General features: G+C 36.2%; 1 protein-coding gene across 1 annotated transcript; it reads left to right on the forward strand.

Annotated features, from left to right (window-relative positions):
• Nucleotides 1–236: 236 nt before the first annotated feature.
• On the forward strand, nucleotides 237–15,292 carry LOC139975588 (alanine--glyoxylate aminotransferase-like). Its single transcript, XM_071983613.1, has 11 exons — nucleotides 237–563; nucleotides 1,502–1,694; nucleotides 2,266–2,330; nucleotides 4,133–4,233; nucleotides 5,022–5,092; nucleotides 7,117–7,201; nucleotides 7,827–7,922; nucleotides 8,299–8,368; nucleotides 10,177–10,272; nucleotides 11,113–11,195; nucleotides 12,599–15,292. The coding sequence occupies exons 1-11, from the start codon at nucleotides 297–299 to the stop codon at nucleotides 12,759–12,761; spliced, it is 1,290 nt and encodes a 429-aa protein (XP_071839714.1). The 5' UTR covers nucleotides 237–296; the 3' UTR covers nucleotides 12,762–15,292.
• Nucleotides 15,293–15,671: the final 379 nt, after the last annotated feature.

Consider the following 15,671-nt stretch of genomic DNA (forward strand, 5'->3'; position numbering starts at 1 on the left):
TTGACGTTTTGTCACAAAATCGCGACATTTTAGTTATACTGTAATAATATATACTGCCTCAGGTAATATAAAAACACAAACCTCCCCCCGGATATCAACACATTCCCTCCCAAGTTCTTCTGAACAATTTCGTATTCCTTCTTTCACAACCCTGGATGAACAATTTCGTATTCTTTGACAACCCTGGATTGGAATTACCGGATCCGCCCCTTCCGGTGGGAAGAGTGGTATGATTTTACTGTCAAACTGAAGATAACAAAAAGGAAGAGCGCACTCAACCCTGTCCCAGTACCAGCATGTTCTGCCTCCGCCTATTGAGGGTCCCCGCAGGCCCGGTTCTGCGAAATTGTAACCATTTTCCTGTCTCATTGTTGAGAGTAACCACAACTCTAAAGATGTCTCATTTTCCCGCTGTCGAAATTGCCGCACCAGCGGCATTAAAAAGCCCTATAAACGTTCCCCAGAAATTGTTGCTCGGTGCTGGTCCAGCAGTTTCGTCAGAGAGGGTTCTGCAAGCAGGTGCATTACCATTGCTAGGAATTTTGCACAGCGAATCGTTCCAGGTATTCACAACTAGGCATAGTCCTAGGCTTAACCTTCAGGCTTTACCTTACGTTTTAGGATATACCTAGGTAACGACAAACAGCAATATAGTCTTACAGTATTCCAGCTCCCCTCCCCTTTTCGCACCTTGCATATCAGATGTATGATGAGCATTTGCATCAGAAAAAGGTGGGAGCTATGGAAGGGGTGCAGATACATGGATGTCATTTTCAGAACAACCTCTCTAATGAATATACACCACTAACATAGGCTTTTACCTACATATACTATAGCCTACACTTAACAATGAAGTCAGTATGTGTTCTGCACCTGGTGCAAAATACAAGTCGAAGTAAGATCCCCAATCTGCTAAAATTATTGGCTTGATTTATAAGTAAGTTAAACACCATAAATTTAAAGACTTTGCTCCAACTGCAGTTACAAAGACTAAAGATCGAGCCATGGTAGCCTAGCTATGTACACAATTGTTTATAGGGCAATAGGATACACACAAATATCCTGTTAATATTTTCATTTGCATCAAGAAAAAGACTATAGTAACATATCTTTGTGTAAGAGTTGTTTTGGATCATGACCATTTGTCGGTATATTCCACTCTTAAGTTGGGTTTTTATGTATTCATGTAGTATCTAAAACAGTTGTTTTGTCGTTCTCAAATTATTTCTAGAAATTTTTAGAACGACACTTCACATCCCTAACCTAGATATATTTAGTTAATTAATACTGCATGTATTACTATAAATACCCAAGTTAACCTATGTCAAACTTTTACCAATGTTTAAATTGATGCCAACCTTTTATCAAATGGTATAGTCCCAAAAAAACTTTTGGGGTGGGGAGGGTTGCTTTGGAAAGGTCTTTCCTGATATTTATGCTAAGTACTGAATCACTCAACAAGCCTAAAAGAGGATTATGTTTGATTTATTCTCATTTATAGGTAATGGATGAAATCAAACTTGGTCTACAATATGTCTTCCAAACTAAGAACAAACTGACCCTAGCAATAAGTGGCACTGGCCATGCAGGCATGGAGGCAGCTGCTGTCAACGTTCTTGAGCCTGGAGATGTAATCCTGGTCTGCAAGAAAGGAATCTGGGGTGAACGAATGGCTGACATGGCCGACAGAATGGGTAAGAGATTGTTTGGCAGGGTGCAATAATGTCATTTGTGAGTTTATGACCTTGCTGGTTAAATAGTGCAAAATAAAGAATCTTTTCATTTTGATCTGGGCCTTTATTGACCCACTTCCAGGACATTATCTACTGCCTATGTCCTCCATACCAACCATTAGTCAGGTTGTAACTACAGCCATATGTGGGATCTTCATTCCAGTAGCATTTAATCAGGGTCGTTCTGTTTGCAGACATTAAAGGGTTTACAACATGCAAGACAGGTGTTCATTTTTATCCATTCAATTGTTTCCACCAATTTCTGTTTTGATTAATTTCGATTTAAATATATCATTGAAAAGTGCAAATATCTTGAAATGTTGCACATGTATACCAAACTCGGAAAGATTTATATCCTGAAAATCCAGTCGGAGGGGTTCCCTATTTAAAGTAATAAATATATAATATTAGAAAGGTTCTGAAAGTCTTTATATATTCTGTACTGTAGAATCGTGCAATAAAGTTCTCAGTGACTTGACTGATTCTATGAATGCCTGAAAAGTTCACGTAGGATTTGTTTGTTCCTATTCAGGAGCGGATGTGAGAATTGCAGACAAGACCCCAGGAGATGCTTTCACTGCAGCTGACATTGAAGCGGTATGGTTACTATTTATAGTATAAATTTGATAACATTAGAGATATATGTACTGTGCACAGCAATTATGTAAATGTGTTCTACATATACTACTGTTTTGTATGTGTCATGATCTATGACTTCTATGCACTAGTGTATCAATGCATGTTCCTAGGTGATGGTTGTTAAGCTACTGAGCTCAGTATTACAATGTACACTATTCTAGCAGTTTCATGAAGTATATTTATGGTCACTACCATAGTACTTAGTTAATAGTATGTATGTATGTATGTATGTATGTATGTATGTATGTATGTATGTATGTATGTATTTTAGATCCTCCTGCAAGCAGGAACTCGCAAAGAAGCCTCATTGGCTTATCAAAGCCGCAAGCTGACCGAAGTCAGTCTCTTACATTCATATTTAACGTCAATGATTATGAATTGTCAATTGTCAACAATTCTGTAACTAGACGACATACATTAATCTGGGAGTGACTCGAACCGGGGACCTTATGATTGAATGGCACCGGCGTTAACCACAGAGCTAACACTCCTTCTAACACTCCAGTAGTAGAGCTAACACTCCAGTAGTAGATCCCAAGAGGCTTGTAGCTCATTCGAGACTCTTCCCATCCGATGATTGGGCATGAAGACCAGCTTGGATAGAGTCTTGCCTTTGTCAAAAGCATTTAGAGACAAACAAGACGGGTGGAATTGTAGTGATAGCATAGTAACTGTATAACCTGCAGGTGAACATATAGGGTCGCAGGTCCTAACATGCAGGTTATGGCTATTACTAAGTACTGTATGATATCGATAGCAGTAACATGATGTACCACACACAGTAGTTAATGAACTAACTTGTACAGCAGCAGGTACAGTGCAGGTACATTAAATAATAATATATATACCTGTAACACCCTGTAGACTTTATCCCACTTTTGCAGAGTACATGGTACTCAGCAGTATACAGTAAGTCTTTACCTATTGCACACATACAGCTATGCCTAATAATAAAGTACACATAGCATGCATATAGATATATGTAGGGCTGATAGCAATAAACATGACTGCCATGTTCCTTAACAATCCTGGACCTTCAAACCATTTATGACTCAAATTTGTATTCTAATAATAAATGGACAATTGTGATTTTGACTGATTGATTATGAAATAAGTTCAAGAACAGTTTTAATATACAATATGAATGTGTACACACTGTACTGTGAGGGAAATATCTAAAAACAAGAAATTCAGCCTGTAAATTTGCCTATAGGTCTTCAATTTTAAAAATTTCCATTCCTCTTTAACGCAGCGCTTGTTTTGCAAGATATTTAATAATAATAATATTAATTGTACTTGGCCAGGAAGACAATTATCTTACATTGCTAAGCAGCCACATATGCCTGTGGGTGATACCAAATGGTTACTCACAATTCATGTAAGGGAATTTTTTCAAATTGGAAGACCATTTTAGATGATAAACTGTGGATTTTTTCCTGGATGGAAAGCCCACCTTACTTTGGCTGGCCATGAATCAAACCCACGATCTCCCAGATGCTAGGTTTCATTCCTTCTAACGAGCACTGCCCCCTTAATATTCCCTAGACAATAAAAGCACATAATATTCCCTCTTTAAGTATATTGCTTTCATACCGTACAGACAGCGAAACCTTCTTGCATAGTCCTGGATCACACCTTTGTAGCTGATATAGCTAGTCCTAGCATATGCAGCATATTAATAAATAAATACCTTGTCTCAAACAGCAATAGAGAGTGTGAATAAATTTTGTCGATGACATTTTGACATTCATATTTTGCAGGAACTTAAGAGGCACAAACCCTGTGTAATGTTCATCACCCAAGGGGAGTCTTCAACTGGAGTAGGACAACCAGTGGAAGGCCTCGGAGACCTCTGCCACAAGTAAATGTTCATCATACAATCACAATTGGGACAATGTTCTTATGCTACACGTACTCTCATGTCATGCTGCAAAGCAAGTTGTACAGTATTGAGATTGACATTCCTGACCTTTATCTCATAGAACAGGATATTCATAGTGCTCACACAGTTTGTCCATACAGGTGCTTTGAAAAATGTTCACCTGAATTTTTCACTTGAAAGTACTGTACCAAGCGGGAAAAAAAATTGTGTGTTATCTGTGTGTTATCAATCCTTATATACAATTATTCTGTAGTTTTGGTTCAAGTATCCTCCACCTCCCATTTCTCTCCCCCAGCACCCCAAAAAGACCTCCCAATCTTACCTTTATCACACCTTAACTGCTCCTGCACATAATTTTGCTTAATACACAAGTGAAACTCTTTATTCCAAAATGTTTTAGTTGGGTATGAATATTTCATTTAATATTTACTACCACATTTGTTTGAGTCTATTCGTTTCATTTGAATTTAATCAACTTTTTGGTTTTTCATGTTCTACCGCATATTCATGAGTTGTTTTGCCCTTTCCTATTAGCTAATACCACTCTATACTGTCTACCCATGTCATGCTTCAAAGCACATAAACTGACAGTATGAACAGTTAACCTTTATCTAATAGAAGCATGACATTCATACTGCCAAATCCTGTCAGTTCAAGTGCTTTGAAGCCAGATGTGAAAGTACAGTATAGACAAAAGTTGTCTCAACTGGGTGACCTTCTTGTCTTCTAGTTTTATATATTCATGTATTGCTTACCTGTCCCCTCAGATATGACTGCCTTCTCATAGTGGATGCTGTTGCTTCCCTAGGAGCAATGCCACTTTTTACAGATAAATGGGGTGAGTTATAAGACATCTTCCTTTGTTTTAAATTATAATGGAAGAGAGACTGTTATCCGTAAACAAGCAGTAATAATCCTGGAAGTGATAACAGTTAGATGAAATCAAGTATGCATGCTCCATTTCAGTATGATGTGTTGTAAGGATTATTAAAGGAGAAACATCATTCATTGATATATGTGGAGTATATCAGTATCCTCACACTAAGATCATGTGTGGTATGTGCTCTTCTTATGTCACAGACATGGTACTCAGTTAAATGCTCAGTATCCTCACACTAAGATCATGTGTGGTATGTGCTCTTCTTATGTCACAGACATGGTACTCAGTTAAATGCTCAGTATCCTCACACTAAGATCATGTGTGGTATGTGCTCTTCTTATGTCACAGACATGATACTCAGTTAAATGCTCAGTATCCTCACACTAAGATCATGTGTGGTATTTGCTCTTCTTATGTCACAGACATGGTACTCAGTTAAGTGCTCAGTATCCTCACACTAAGATCATGTGTGGTATGTACTCTTCTTATGTCACAGACATGGTACTCAGTTAAATGCTCAGTATCCTCACACTAAGATCATGTGTGGTATGTGCTCTTCTTATGTCACAGACATGGTACTCAGTTAAATGCTCAGTATCCTCACACTAAGATCATGTGTGGTATGTGCTCTTCTTATGTCACAGACATGATACTCAGTTAAATGCTCAGTATCCTCACACTAAGATCATGTGTGGTATTTGCTCTTCTTATGTCACAGACATGGTACTCAGTTAAATGCTCAGTATCCTCACACTAAGATCATGTGTGGTATGTACTCTTCTTATGTCACAGACATGGTACTCAGTTAAATGCTCAGTATCCTCACACTAAGATCATGTGTGGTATGTGCTCTTCTTATGTCACAGACATGGTACTCAGTTAAATGCTCAGTATCCTCACACTAAGATCATGTGTGGTATGTGCTCTTCTTATGTCACAGACATGATACTCAGTTAAATGCTCAGTATCCTCACACTAAGATCATGTGTGGTATGTACTCTTCTTATGTCACAGACATGGTACTCAGTTAAATGCTCAGTATCCTCACACTAAGATCATGTGTGGTATGTGCTCTTCTTATGTCAGATACACAGTAAACAGTTAACTGCTCACTATCCCTACACTAAGATCATGTGTAGTATTTAGTCCCTTTACAAGGGAATTGTGATACTCACCTGACGTAATACCTTCGTGATCATGTGGTGACAGCCTTGATGAGAACTTCGGGGGGGGGGGGGGGTGTGAGTTGAGAGTGGATCAAACTGTTTGCTTTTTCATGCCTAGGCTCTATCCGTGGGAACTCTACTTTAAAAGTATTAATAACTGCAACATTCAATGGCACTCTACTTTCAAACTACAAGGTCCCTGCTGGCTTCTGAAGAGGTCAAAGGTCACTTGAGATCACCAGAAGTCAGTCTGAAACTCTTGTAAACACTATAAGTCAAAATTAAGCTTGGATTTACTTCACACTGGGTATGTGAATAGACCTTATTGAGTACAAGTAACCTATTGTGTTGCATGAAGTTCATAGGTCATATGAGGTCAACAGGGATCAAAGTCTAAAAACATTGTAAACACAATGACTCAAAAAGTAAAACTTTGACGAAACTGTTTTTGTAGGTAGATGCACCGTATTGAGTACAAGATCCATGTTGTTTTCTGATGAGATCCAAGGTTTTCATTGAAGGTTAACAGAGGACAGAATGTGAAAACCATATAAACAGGGTAATTAAAAAGCTAAAATCTTGGATGAACTTGGTATTTGGATCCACTTTATTTGGTGAAAGAACTTCTGTATAGCTGGTTGACATTTTCTCATACCCTGTAAAATGTGGCCAGGAATCACTAAGACTGTTGGTTTTCTGGTTTCATGCATATTCAGCATTTCATATAGTTTTACTGATAGTGCTTGCTTATACCGAAGAGTTGAATTTCTTCATGTTTGTTTTATCATTACTTCTTTCATTTCCTTTTCCACACAGGTATCGATATTTGTTACTCAGGAACACAGAAGGTTCTGAATGCACCCCCAAGCCTTGCACCAATCACATTCAGCCCAAGAGCTCAGTGAGAACTTCTCAATATTTTACAATGACAACTGACAGAATATTAATTTTGTTAAAATGTAAAATGAAAATATGTCAACGTGTGTATATCCTATGCAGAGATTAATATCTCTCCGTGTTTTTCTTATTCCCAGAACAATTTAACCATTGAATTATTCCATATTAATTATTTGCCTTGTATTCTATCTACATTCAGTTGCTCTGTAGAAAGTCACATTAGGTCATAATAAGAATGAAGAAAGAGGATAGTAGGTTGTTGAAGGGGACTTGGAGGGGTGTGGTTAGGGTCAAAGCACAGAATTGGAAAGTAATGGATATTTTTACATAATGATGATAAATAACACAATCCTTTTTGACAACCGGATTCCCCTTCAACTGTCATTTGAACAGACTGAGAAGTGTTGAAACTAGAAAAGGCTAAAGGGCTGCATGTGTGGAGTGGAGGTAAGGCAGGAGTGCTGGAAAGGGTGGGGGGTGGGGTGGGGATGATGCATGGTGTGTGTCTCAGTTGAACAGTAATGGTTATAATTTATAAATCTATTTAAGTGTATTTATGTAGTAGCATGTTTTATCTATCCATCAAGAGGAATGAACAATGTTTTTATCTTTTACTCTCCAAACTCCAGGGAGAAAATGTCAATGAGGAAAACCAAAATCCAGTCGTTTTATTTCGATATGAATCTGCTTGGGAATTACTGGGGCTGTGATGAAGGTCCGCGGAAGTACGTAATTATGGATAATATGTTGTAGACCGAAGAATTACTTCATTTGTTAATACTTTTGATTTAAGAATTGTCCTTTTACACATGAGAAGCTCATAAATGAAGTGGCTCAATTACTTAATCTAGCACACTCTTCGAGAGAGGGTAAGATTTCTTCAGATATGGGGAGATTCCTGGTAAAACCAGGAGTGTTGGCAGGTCTCTAACCCTTCGTTTAATGAAAAATTTAGTCATATGTCTCTGTCTGATGAATTTATCAATTATGGTATTCTTGAAGAATGCTCTGCAAAATTGTTAAAATTGTTGATGAAGTTTTAAAAGTAAAGTTATTATTCATGAATTTTTAATTATTTCAATTCTTGAATTTAATTTCCAGGTACCATCATACTGGCCCTATATCAAGCTATTATCAGTTCAGAGAAGCTCTTGCAGAAATGGCAGAGGAGGTAACAAAGTAATCTTTCAAGTTTTTGTGAATAAACTAAAATATATATTGAAGTTGTTTTGACTAATCAGGATAAGTTTTTGTGAATAAACTAAAAAATATATATTGAAGTTGTTTTTGACTAGTCAGGATAAGTGTTTGTGAATAAACTAAAATATATATTGAAGTTGTTTTTGACTAATCAGGATAAGTTTCTGTGAATAAACTAAAAAAAAATATTGAAGTTGTTTAATCAGGATAATTTGAAAGTAAAGGAAATGAATTCTCAGTCAAGTGTGTTTGAAATGGCAGGTGGGAATGTATTTCTAGCATCTTCTGATGTTTTTGTTTTTGGTTCCAGTCTTACACTTGGAACTTTCAGATACTCTAAAGAGCATCAAGTGGATATTGACCAAGACATGTAGAGTTAGTTCTCCCTTTGCCTTCAGCATGACTGCTTTCCAGATATTCAGAGTATCAAACAAATTATGTCACTGCTATATTGAAGGGAAGGGTGGAGCAGTAAAGAATGAGGCAGCAGTTGTAGCAGGAATTATAGAAATGAAAATACGAAATGTTTGGGGTCAATGGCCCGAAAAGGTTGACAGCCCAATGTCTGCAGTGAGTAAAGAGAAGCAAATTACATAATTATGATGATGCATGTGAATTAGACTCTAAATGAATACAAAATAACTTGCAGGTGATCAAAAAGGGGAAAAAAGACCAAAATGAAGAAGGATAGAAAGATAAAAGAGTCAAGAGTTGCTTTTAATAGCGGAAATGAAGTCTCCTCACTCTTGACTTTGAATGGGAAAACCATTTAGTTCTTTTGTCTTTAAAGTCGCTTTTTAACCCCAAAAATTATGCAATTTGCCTTAGGTTTGTGGCCTAAGGCAAGTTGTTTGAAATATGTCATATTGCCTTCTTTGTAAAGATGAACATCGCATTATTCAAATGATATATGTGGGCTTGTAATTAGGGGTTCACTTATTTTGGCCTAAAATAATTTTGATGAGCACAAAACTCTTTGTCATAGTTTGGGCATATTTAATGAGTTTCCCCAGATTTATAAAAAAAACGTGTATATCTTAGAAACAAAATGAGCAAATGGAAAAGTTTCAACAGATTTTGAATAAGATTATCACACACATGAAATGTACTAAATATGGGGCAAATTGTTGTCCATAGACCATTACAGTTTGGGACTACACTGAAGGAGGTGGCACCATCATCATCAAGTTACTGTAACGGAGCATTCCAATCATTGAGCTTATTGTAAAGAAATTAATATCTCAAAAACCCAGAATTATAATAGCTATGACATCATTACTAGCACTCATTGTTCTTTTTTATACAACACCTAATTGTATTCTGGTCATTTGATTGGTCAATTGCTCGTTGATTGCATGCAAAATCCGCTCTATTCCACTCTATGAGATAGAACCATGGGTTATACTTTTTTGGTAGCACTTTCTTCAATGGCAAGAGAGCAGAGAAACTGTCTGTTCAAAACAATCTGTTGCATGAGTGCATTTTACCCATCTTAATATAATATGTTGTATAAAACAAATAATGAATGGCTTCCATTCGTGCAATAGTGCAAATATTTCATTCGTTGAAAGATGTAATTGGTTCCATTCAACTCGGCTGCACCTCGTTGAATGGAACATTCCATCTTTCAACTCATGAAATATTTGCACTTTTGCGCTCATAACCATTCATTATTTGTATACTATTCCACTGTGACATATCAAAGCAAAATTTCTGCTTAAAATGAGCAATCTTTATACAATTTAACATCCATCTTTACACTTTCCGTGTTCTTTGCAGGGTTTAGAAAACAGCTGGCAAAAACATAAGGATATTATCTCTCAATTCCACAATGGACTGAAGAAGTTGGGATGTGAGCTCTTTGTGAAAAATGAGGTTTGTTATAAATCATGTTGCCAACATTTTTGTGCACTCTTGAATAAAGATATGTTATTACTTTGAGTATTTGGATGGAGATAATATATTTGGTAAAATCCATTGATAGCTTAAGTTATAGATACTACGTGTTCTCTTTGAGGTTGAACTTGTTGGTTAGAATGTTTATCTCAGAGAACCTTTTAATCTTGTGTTATGTGTGACTACACACAGTTTAAGTCTTTTCATAAATTAGGTACCATCATTATGTTGCAGTTTATTTCGTTTCGTTTATTTTGTTTTTTTTCATATATACAACAAATTTAGGGAATACAGAGAGTTATGGAATGTGAAAGGAAGATTATCAGGAAATCCTTGTGGGCTTATCAAGTGATACACTCCCTGTACATAGAGTACACAAATAACTTACAAAAAGAATTAAGAAAAGAACTAAGACAAATAGAAGAAAAGAAGAAAGGAAGAAAAAGAAAAGAAGGAAAGAGGAACCTCAATCTCAGTATAAGTTGAAGTAAAATCTCTTTAATTTGTATTTAAACAAATTTCGGGAAGGTTGTGACCCGATATTAAGCAGCAAAGAGTTCCATGTGATGCTTGTACGATGTCGAAGGCTCTATTTTCCTACATTGGTGTGAATGCGTTTAGTTTATCTTTCCTGACATGAATTGTTTAAATTAAACCAATTCATTGTGAATGTAAAAGTGGTCTGTCCATACATAATGATCATTTGTAGATTTTGGTTCCAGTGTATTCACTTTAATGCATACTTTTCATAACATATTTGGGGTGCACCCTGGTATAGTGAGTTAAACCCATCTGTGCCCACATTGTTTTAATCCATAGGAATATCGTCTTCCAACTATTACTTCTGTGGTCTTGCCGTCTGATGTGCACTGGAAGGATGTTACGACTCACGTTATGCAAAAGTAAGTATACCCCCATAGAGTATCTGTCCAGGTTTTTAATCTATGTGGTTGTAAGAGTCAATAATCCATAAATAAACTTAGAGAAAAGGAACCAACCCCAGACACTGTTTCATATCGGAATTCATCAAATGTGTTCAAACCTAACTGGAAAATGTCAGGAGATTTTGACATTTACTTCATTAATTGAAATGAAACTTGAATAACTTCATCAAATGATTCAATTGAAACACTGCTGTGTTAGAAAAGCAGTTTCAACCGTCATCTCTAGTTTAAATGAAATCCATTTTTGTGAAGAACTATTTCCCTTAAAATATGGACGGCACGATTTAAAACTCACGTCAGAGGGGCTGCCATTTTGTCAGTGTGTGTAGTTCCACCAGGATCTGAAACCTTCTCCCATTGTTACTCTATTCATATCTTCAAATTGACTGTAAATGGTGTTGACACCACAAACAACACCAGACTGGGTGTTTTCTCAGCAACTTCAGTAGTCTTATTTCAGGTTTCCAAATGCACCACTATTACATGATATAGACAATGTAATAGATAAAGAATCTAAAAGAAATCTAAAATTTAAGCACATGTGGTTCGATGTGGAATTTGAATATGAAAACCATATAAAAAAGTCTTTAGTCTTGTTGTGTGATAAAACACTAAAGCAGTTATCTTCCAAATAGAATAATATTTGATGTATGAGGAAGGTGTTCATTGCACACACCTCTACGACACTGTCCAATGGTGGTTGGGTTGCTTCTCCTTGGAAACTTCCATAGGTGACATTTTATGATATTTCAGTGAGGTTGGATTGTTTCCCATGAAGCATATATGCCAACTAAGTTTAACATTTTGCTAATGGATACTGTATTAATTATATCATTGTAACAGTTGTGCTTTATTATGCATTCACCCAATTGGGACAACTCTGTTTCTATACTGTACTTATGCCTGCTTCGAAGCACTGGTTTCGACAGTATGAGCAGCATGAATGTCCTGTTTCTATCCAATAAAGGTTAGGAACTGTTCATACTGACAGTATGAGTGCTTTGAAGCTTGATATGAGGGGACAGTATATGGTGGTATTAGCATTAGAACCAGTTAAAGGTTGGAAACTGTTCATACTGTCAGTACGAGTGGTTGATATGAGAGACCATGATATGAGAGACCATTGTATGGAGTGGTATTATCATTAGAAAGTTGTCTCAACAGGCTGCTCAAGTTAAGTTAATGCTATCTGTCATAGTGAGAACCACTTAAAACTTGTTCAATGTAATAACTCTTACAGTGGTAAGAGGGTTTTCATTGCTGACATTAAGACTGCTGTATCGCATTGGTCAAGATAAAAAAAGTTGCTGTCGCAATCGAGGGAAAAACTCCTAATTTTAACTTGTTTTTTTCTTTTGTAGACATAAGATTGAATTTGCCGGTGGCCTTGGTCCAACTGCAGGTCAGATCATTAGGATCGGTCTGATGGGACATAATGCCTGTCCAGAGGTCCTGTCCAGGGGTCTGTCTGCCTTAGAGGATGCTATTCAAACAGCCAGACAAAAAAATTCAGCCAAGATGTAAACAAACTTGTAAAATTCTGAACCTCATCCTGATCATCATCAAAGACTTTTCAAATACAGTAAACACTCAACAGTGTTTTGATCGTCACCTTTAGTATGTTGTGCTATATGCTGAGAAATAAGTATTTCACAAAAATCACAGGGGTGATTACTTTAGAAAGAAGGGGTGATTACTCTAGAAACAAGAAAGGGGTAGGTAGGTAGGTAGGTGGGTGGGGTTTAAGGGATGATGCAATAAAAGATGCTTATCATTGTTAACTGTTGTTACAGCAATTATAATAATAAAGTGGCCACTTATAACACGCCATATCTGTCCACTTGACACTCTTGATGCAGGTGAATGTTCAAGGCCAAGGCCCTCTCACACGACTTTACAACTTAACCCTGGTCATTGGTAACCTGCCATAGCTGCACACCAAAGTGTGCACAATTTAATCAATCTCTCCTAGGGGAACCACAGTTCACCTCATCCATGTGTCCCCCGGGGGACTTCCCATAGGGTGCAGCCACAAACCGACGCATGCAACTATATTTACAAGTTTCCTCGCAAGTCCCAAAATATACACCTTGATGAAGAGATACATTTAATAACATATGTTAGTATCTTGTTTGGATTTAGTATTCCTCAATTTAGTCAAGATTTATCAAACATCATCTTTTAACTTGGTGAATAACTTCGGTTCAGGGTGACAGGCATATTGGTGATGTTGGAGTAGCTTTTCGTGTTTGGTCGAAAAATTTATTAAACTTCAATTGCCTGTGATTCATAATGCAAGATTTCAATTCATCAAAATATCTTTAGAATGTTTTCCCAGATTTTACGTTTACCAACCAATGGTAGGCAAATGAGCAAGATCCCATTTTGCTGTTCTCAATATTTCTTCACCCAGACAATTTTTCACATTTATAAAATTAAAGCAGTAAGCATTCACATATTTGTTAGATTGCCTGTCATTATTGAAGGCACACTAAAAGGCTATCTATATTTGCATTGTAGAGGTTCAAGAAAACAATTTGTCTGTCATGGTTTATGGTATTACATGCCATCAATTTGCTTCTTAGCATTTTAACCTGTGTGTGAAAAAGGATTTTTTTGTAGTAATATTTTATCTATTAAAAATAATACCATTGTGAGTTGATTGTAAGTTTTACAGATCATGTTTAACTTTCAGATATTTGCCATTTATTCCCATTATTTGTTAATGGTTGATATTTAAGGTAATTACAATGGTACAAATAGCTTGTTAAAGATGCTGTAACCCTGGTCGTGTTTGCAACTTAACATTTCTAACTGGTTCAGACTGGGACATAAATCGCCACTCAGTGCTCCATCCAGTTGCCCCTGAGACTTGCAACCAGCAGCACAATTATAGATTTTCCATTTTCTATCTCAAACAATTTTGGGGGGAAAAGGAGTTTTATTAAAAGAAAGTAATATAATACGAAAAACTATGAACACTGTTTTCTCGTAAAATGAAAGCATAAACGTAGGTGATTTTAAGTGATATTGATCATGTTCCATCTTTGTAATTTATTCTGATATCTCCTACTGATTTATAGTTAAAGTAACTAGAAAGGTACAGGCAGCTTGTTAAGGATGCTGGAACTCTGGCTGTGTTTGCAATGTAATATTTCTAACTGGTTCAGACTGGGACATAAATAGTCACAGGCTCGATGATCCATACGTCTGCTCTGAGACTTTGAACAAGCAGCACATCTGCTGACTGGGATGAAACTAGCCCATTTTTGGGATCAACAAAGTGGTTTCTGCCAGTTATGAGCCATTAAGTCAGTAAGTAATATGTCGGTAATTTCTCACCACAGGATTGCACAAATATCTGATTTGTTGGTTGCATTAAAGTTGCAATTGATGTTTAATACCTCCAGAAAATTGACTATTCTGATTCAAAAATTATAACATCATTTAATTACAATAATTTTTAGACCGACAACAGTTCTGTAGCAGACAGCTTTTAGTTATATGCTTATAGGAATCTAGAAAAGATACTGCCATTACCAGCAAGTTATTGTGCTAATAAGCATTTTACACCATTTTCTGACACTTTTCTTCAAACTATTTAGGTGGTTCATAAGATAAAATGAGTGAAAAAGGGACATGGATTTTTTATTAGGTACCCCAAATGCTTAATATAGTATTGAAAAATATTAAACCACCATGGGAAATTTTAAATACATTCCAGGGTTTATGGGATTTATTTCAAATTCAGAACTTATATTAATTAAGTTAGTTGATTGATCATCTTATTCTCATCTTTAAGGACATCAGTTCTTTTTAGATTATACTTAAAACGAATTCAAGGTTCTTTTCCATATTTTCCATCTTCCAAAACTTAACTGTAGTTAATATAAACCATAGAATATAAGCAATGTTAATATTAGATGTCAATCACATCTTGTCAAAGTTCCATCTTATTTTTTCAGTATACAGTATGTAATGTTTATTACTCATGACATACTCTATGACAAACAAGAACAAGACAATTGTCTAGCATGGTTGTGACACTTACCCTCGCATTCTGCAGCATATAATTTTTTTTATAATTGGCTCTATTTGATGAGAGTCTGAGTGATATATGTTGTACTATTTCATTAAGTTCATATGATTGTTAACATTGGCTGCCTTTGGTGATAATGAACACAGAATTCTATGTAACTTTCCAAAGTATAATTATTTTCAACTCCCATAGTAATAATTTGAAATCCTTTCTTTATATTGTTAACATTATATACAGTACATGATGTAAAGAAATGATTTGAGAAACAGTGAATAATATGATAAAAGTTATAAAGATCATGCAGTTGGGTGAGACTTTTTGGTGATAACGCTGGTCTGTGATTTTAGGGCAGGCCTACAGAGGCAGGGTCTGGTGGGCCTATATATGGAGGGTTT

This window comes from Apostichopus japonicus, chromosome 11 (assembly GCF_037975245.1).
Source record: "Apostichopus japonicus isolate 1M-3 chromosome 11, ASM3797524v1, whole genome shotgun sequence".
Lineage (NCBI taxonomy): Eukaryota > Metazoa > Echinodermata > Holothuroidea > Aspidochirotida > Stichopodidae > Apostichopus > Apostichopus japonicus.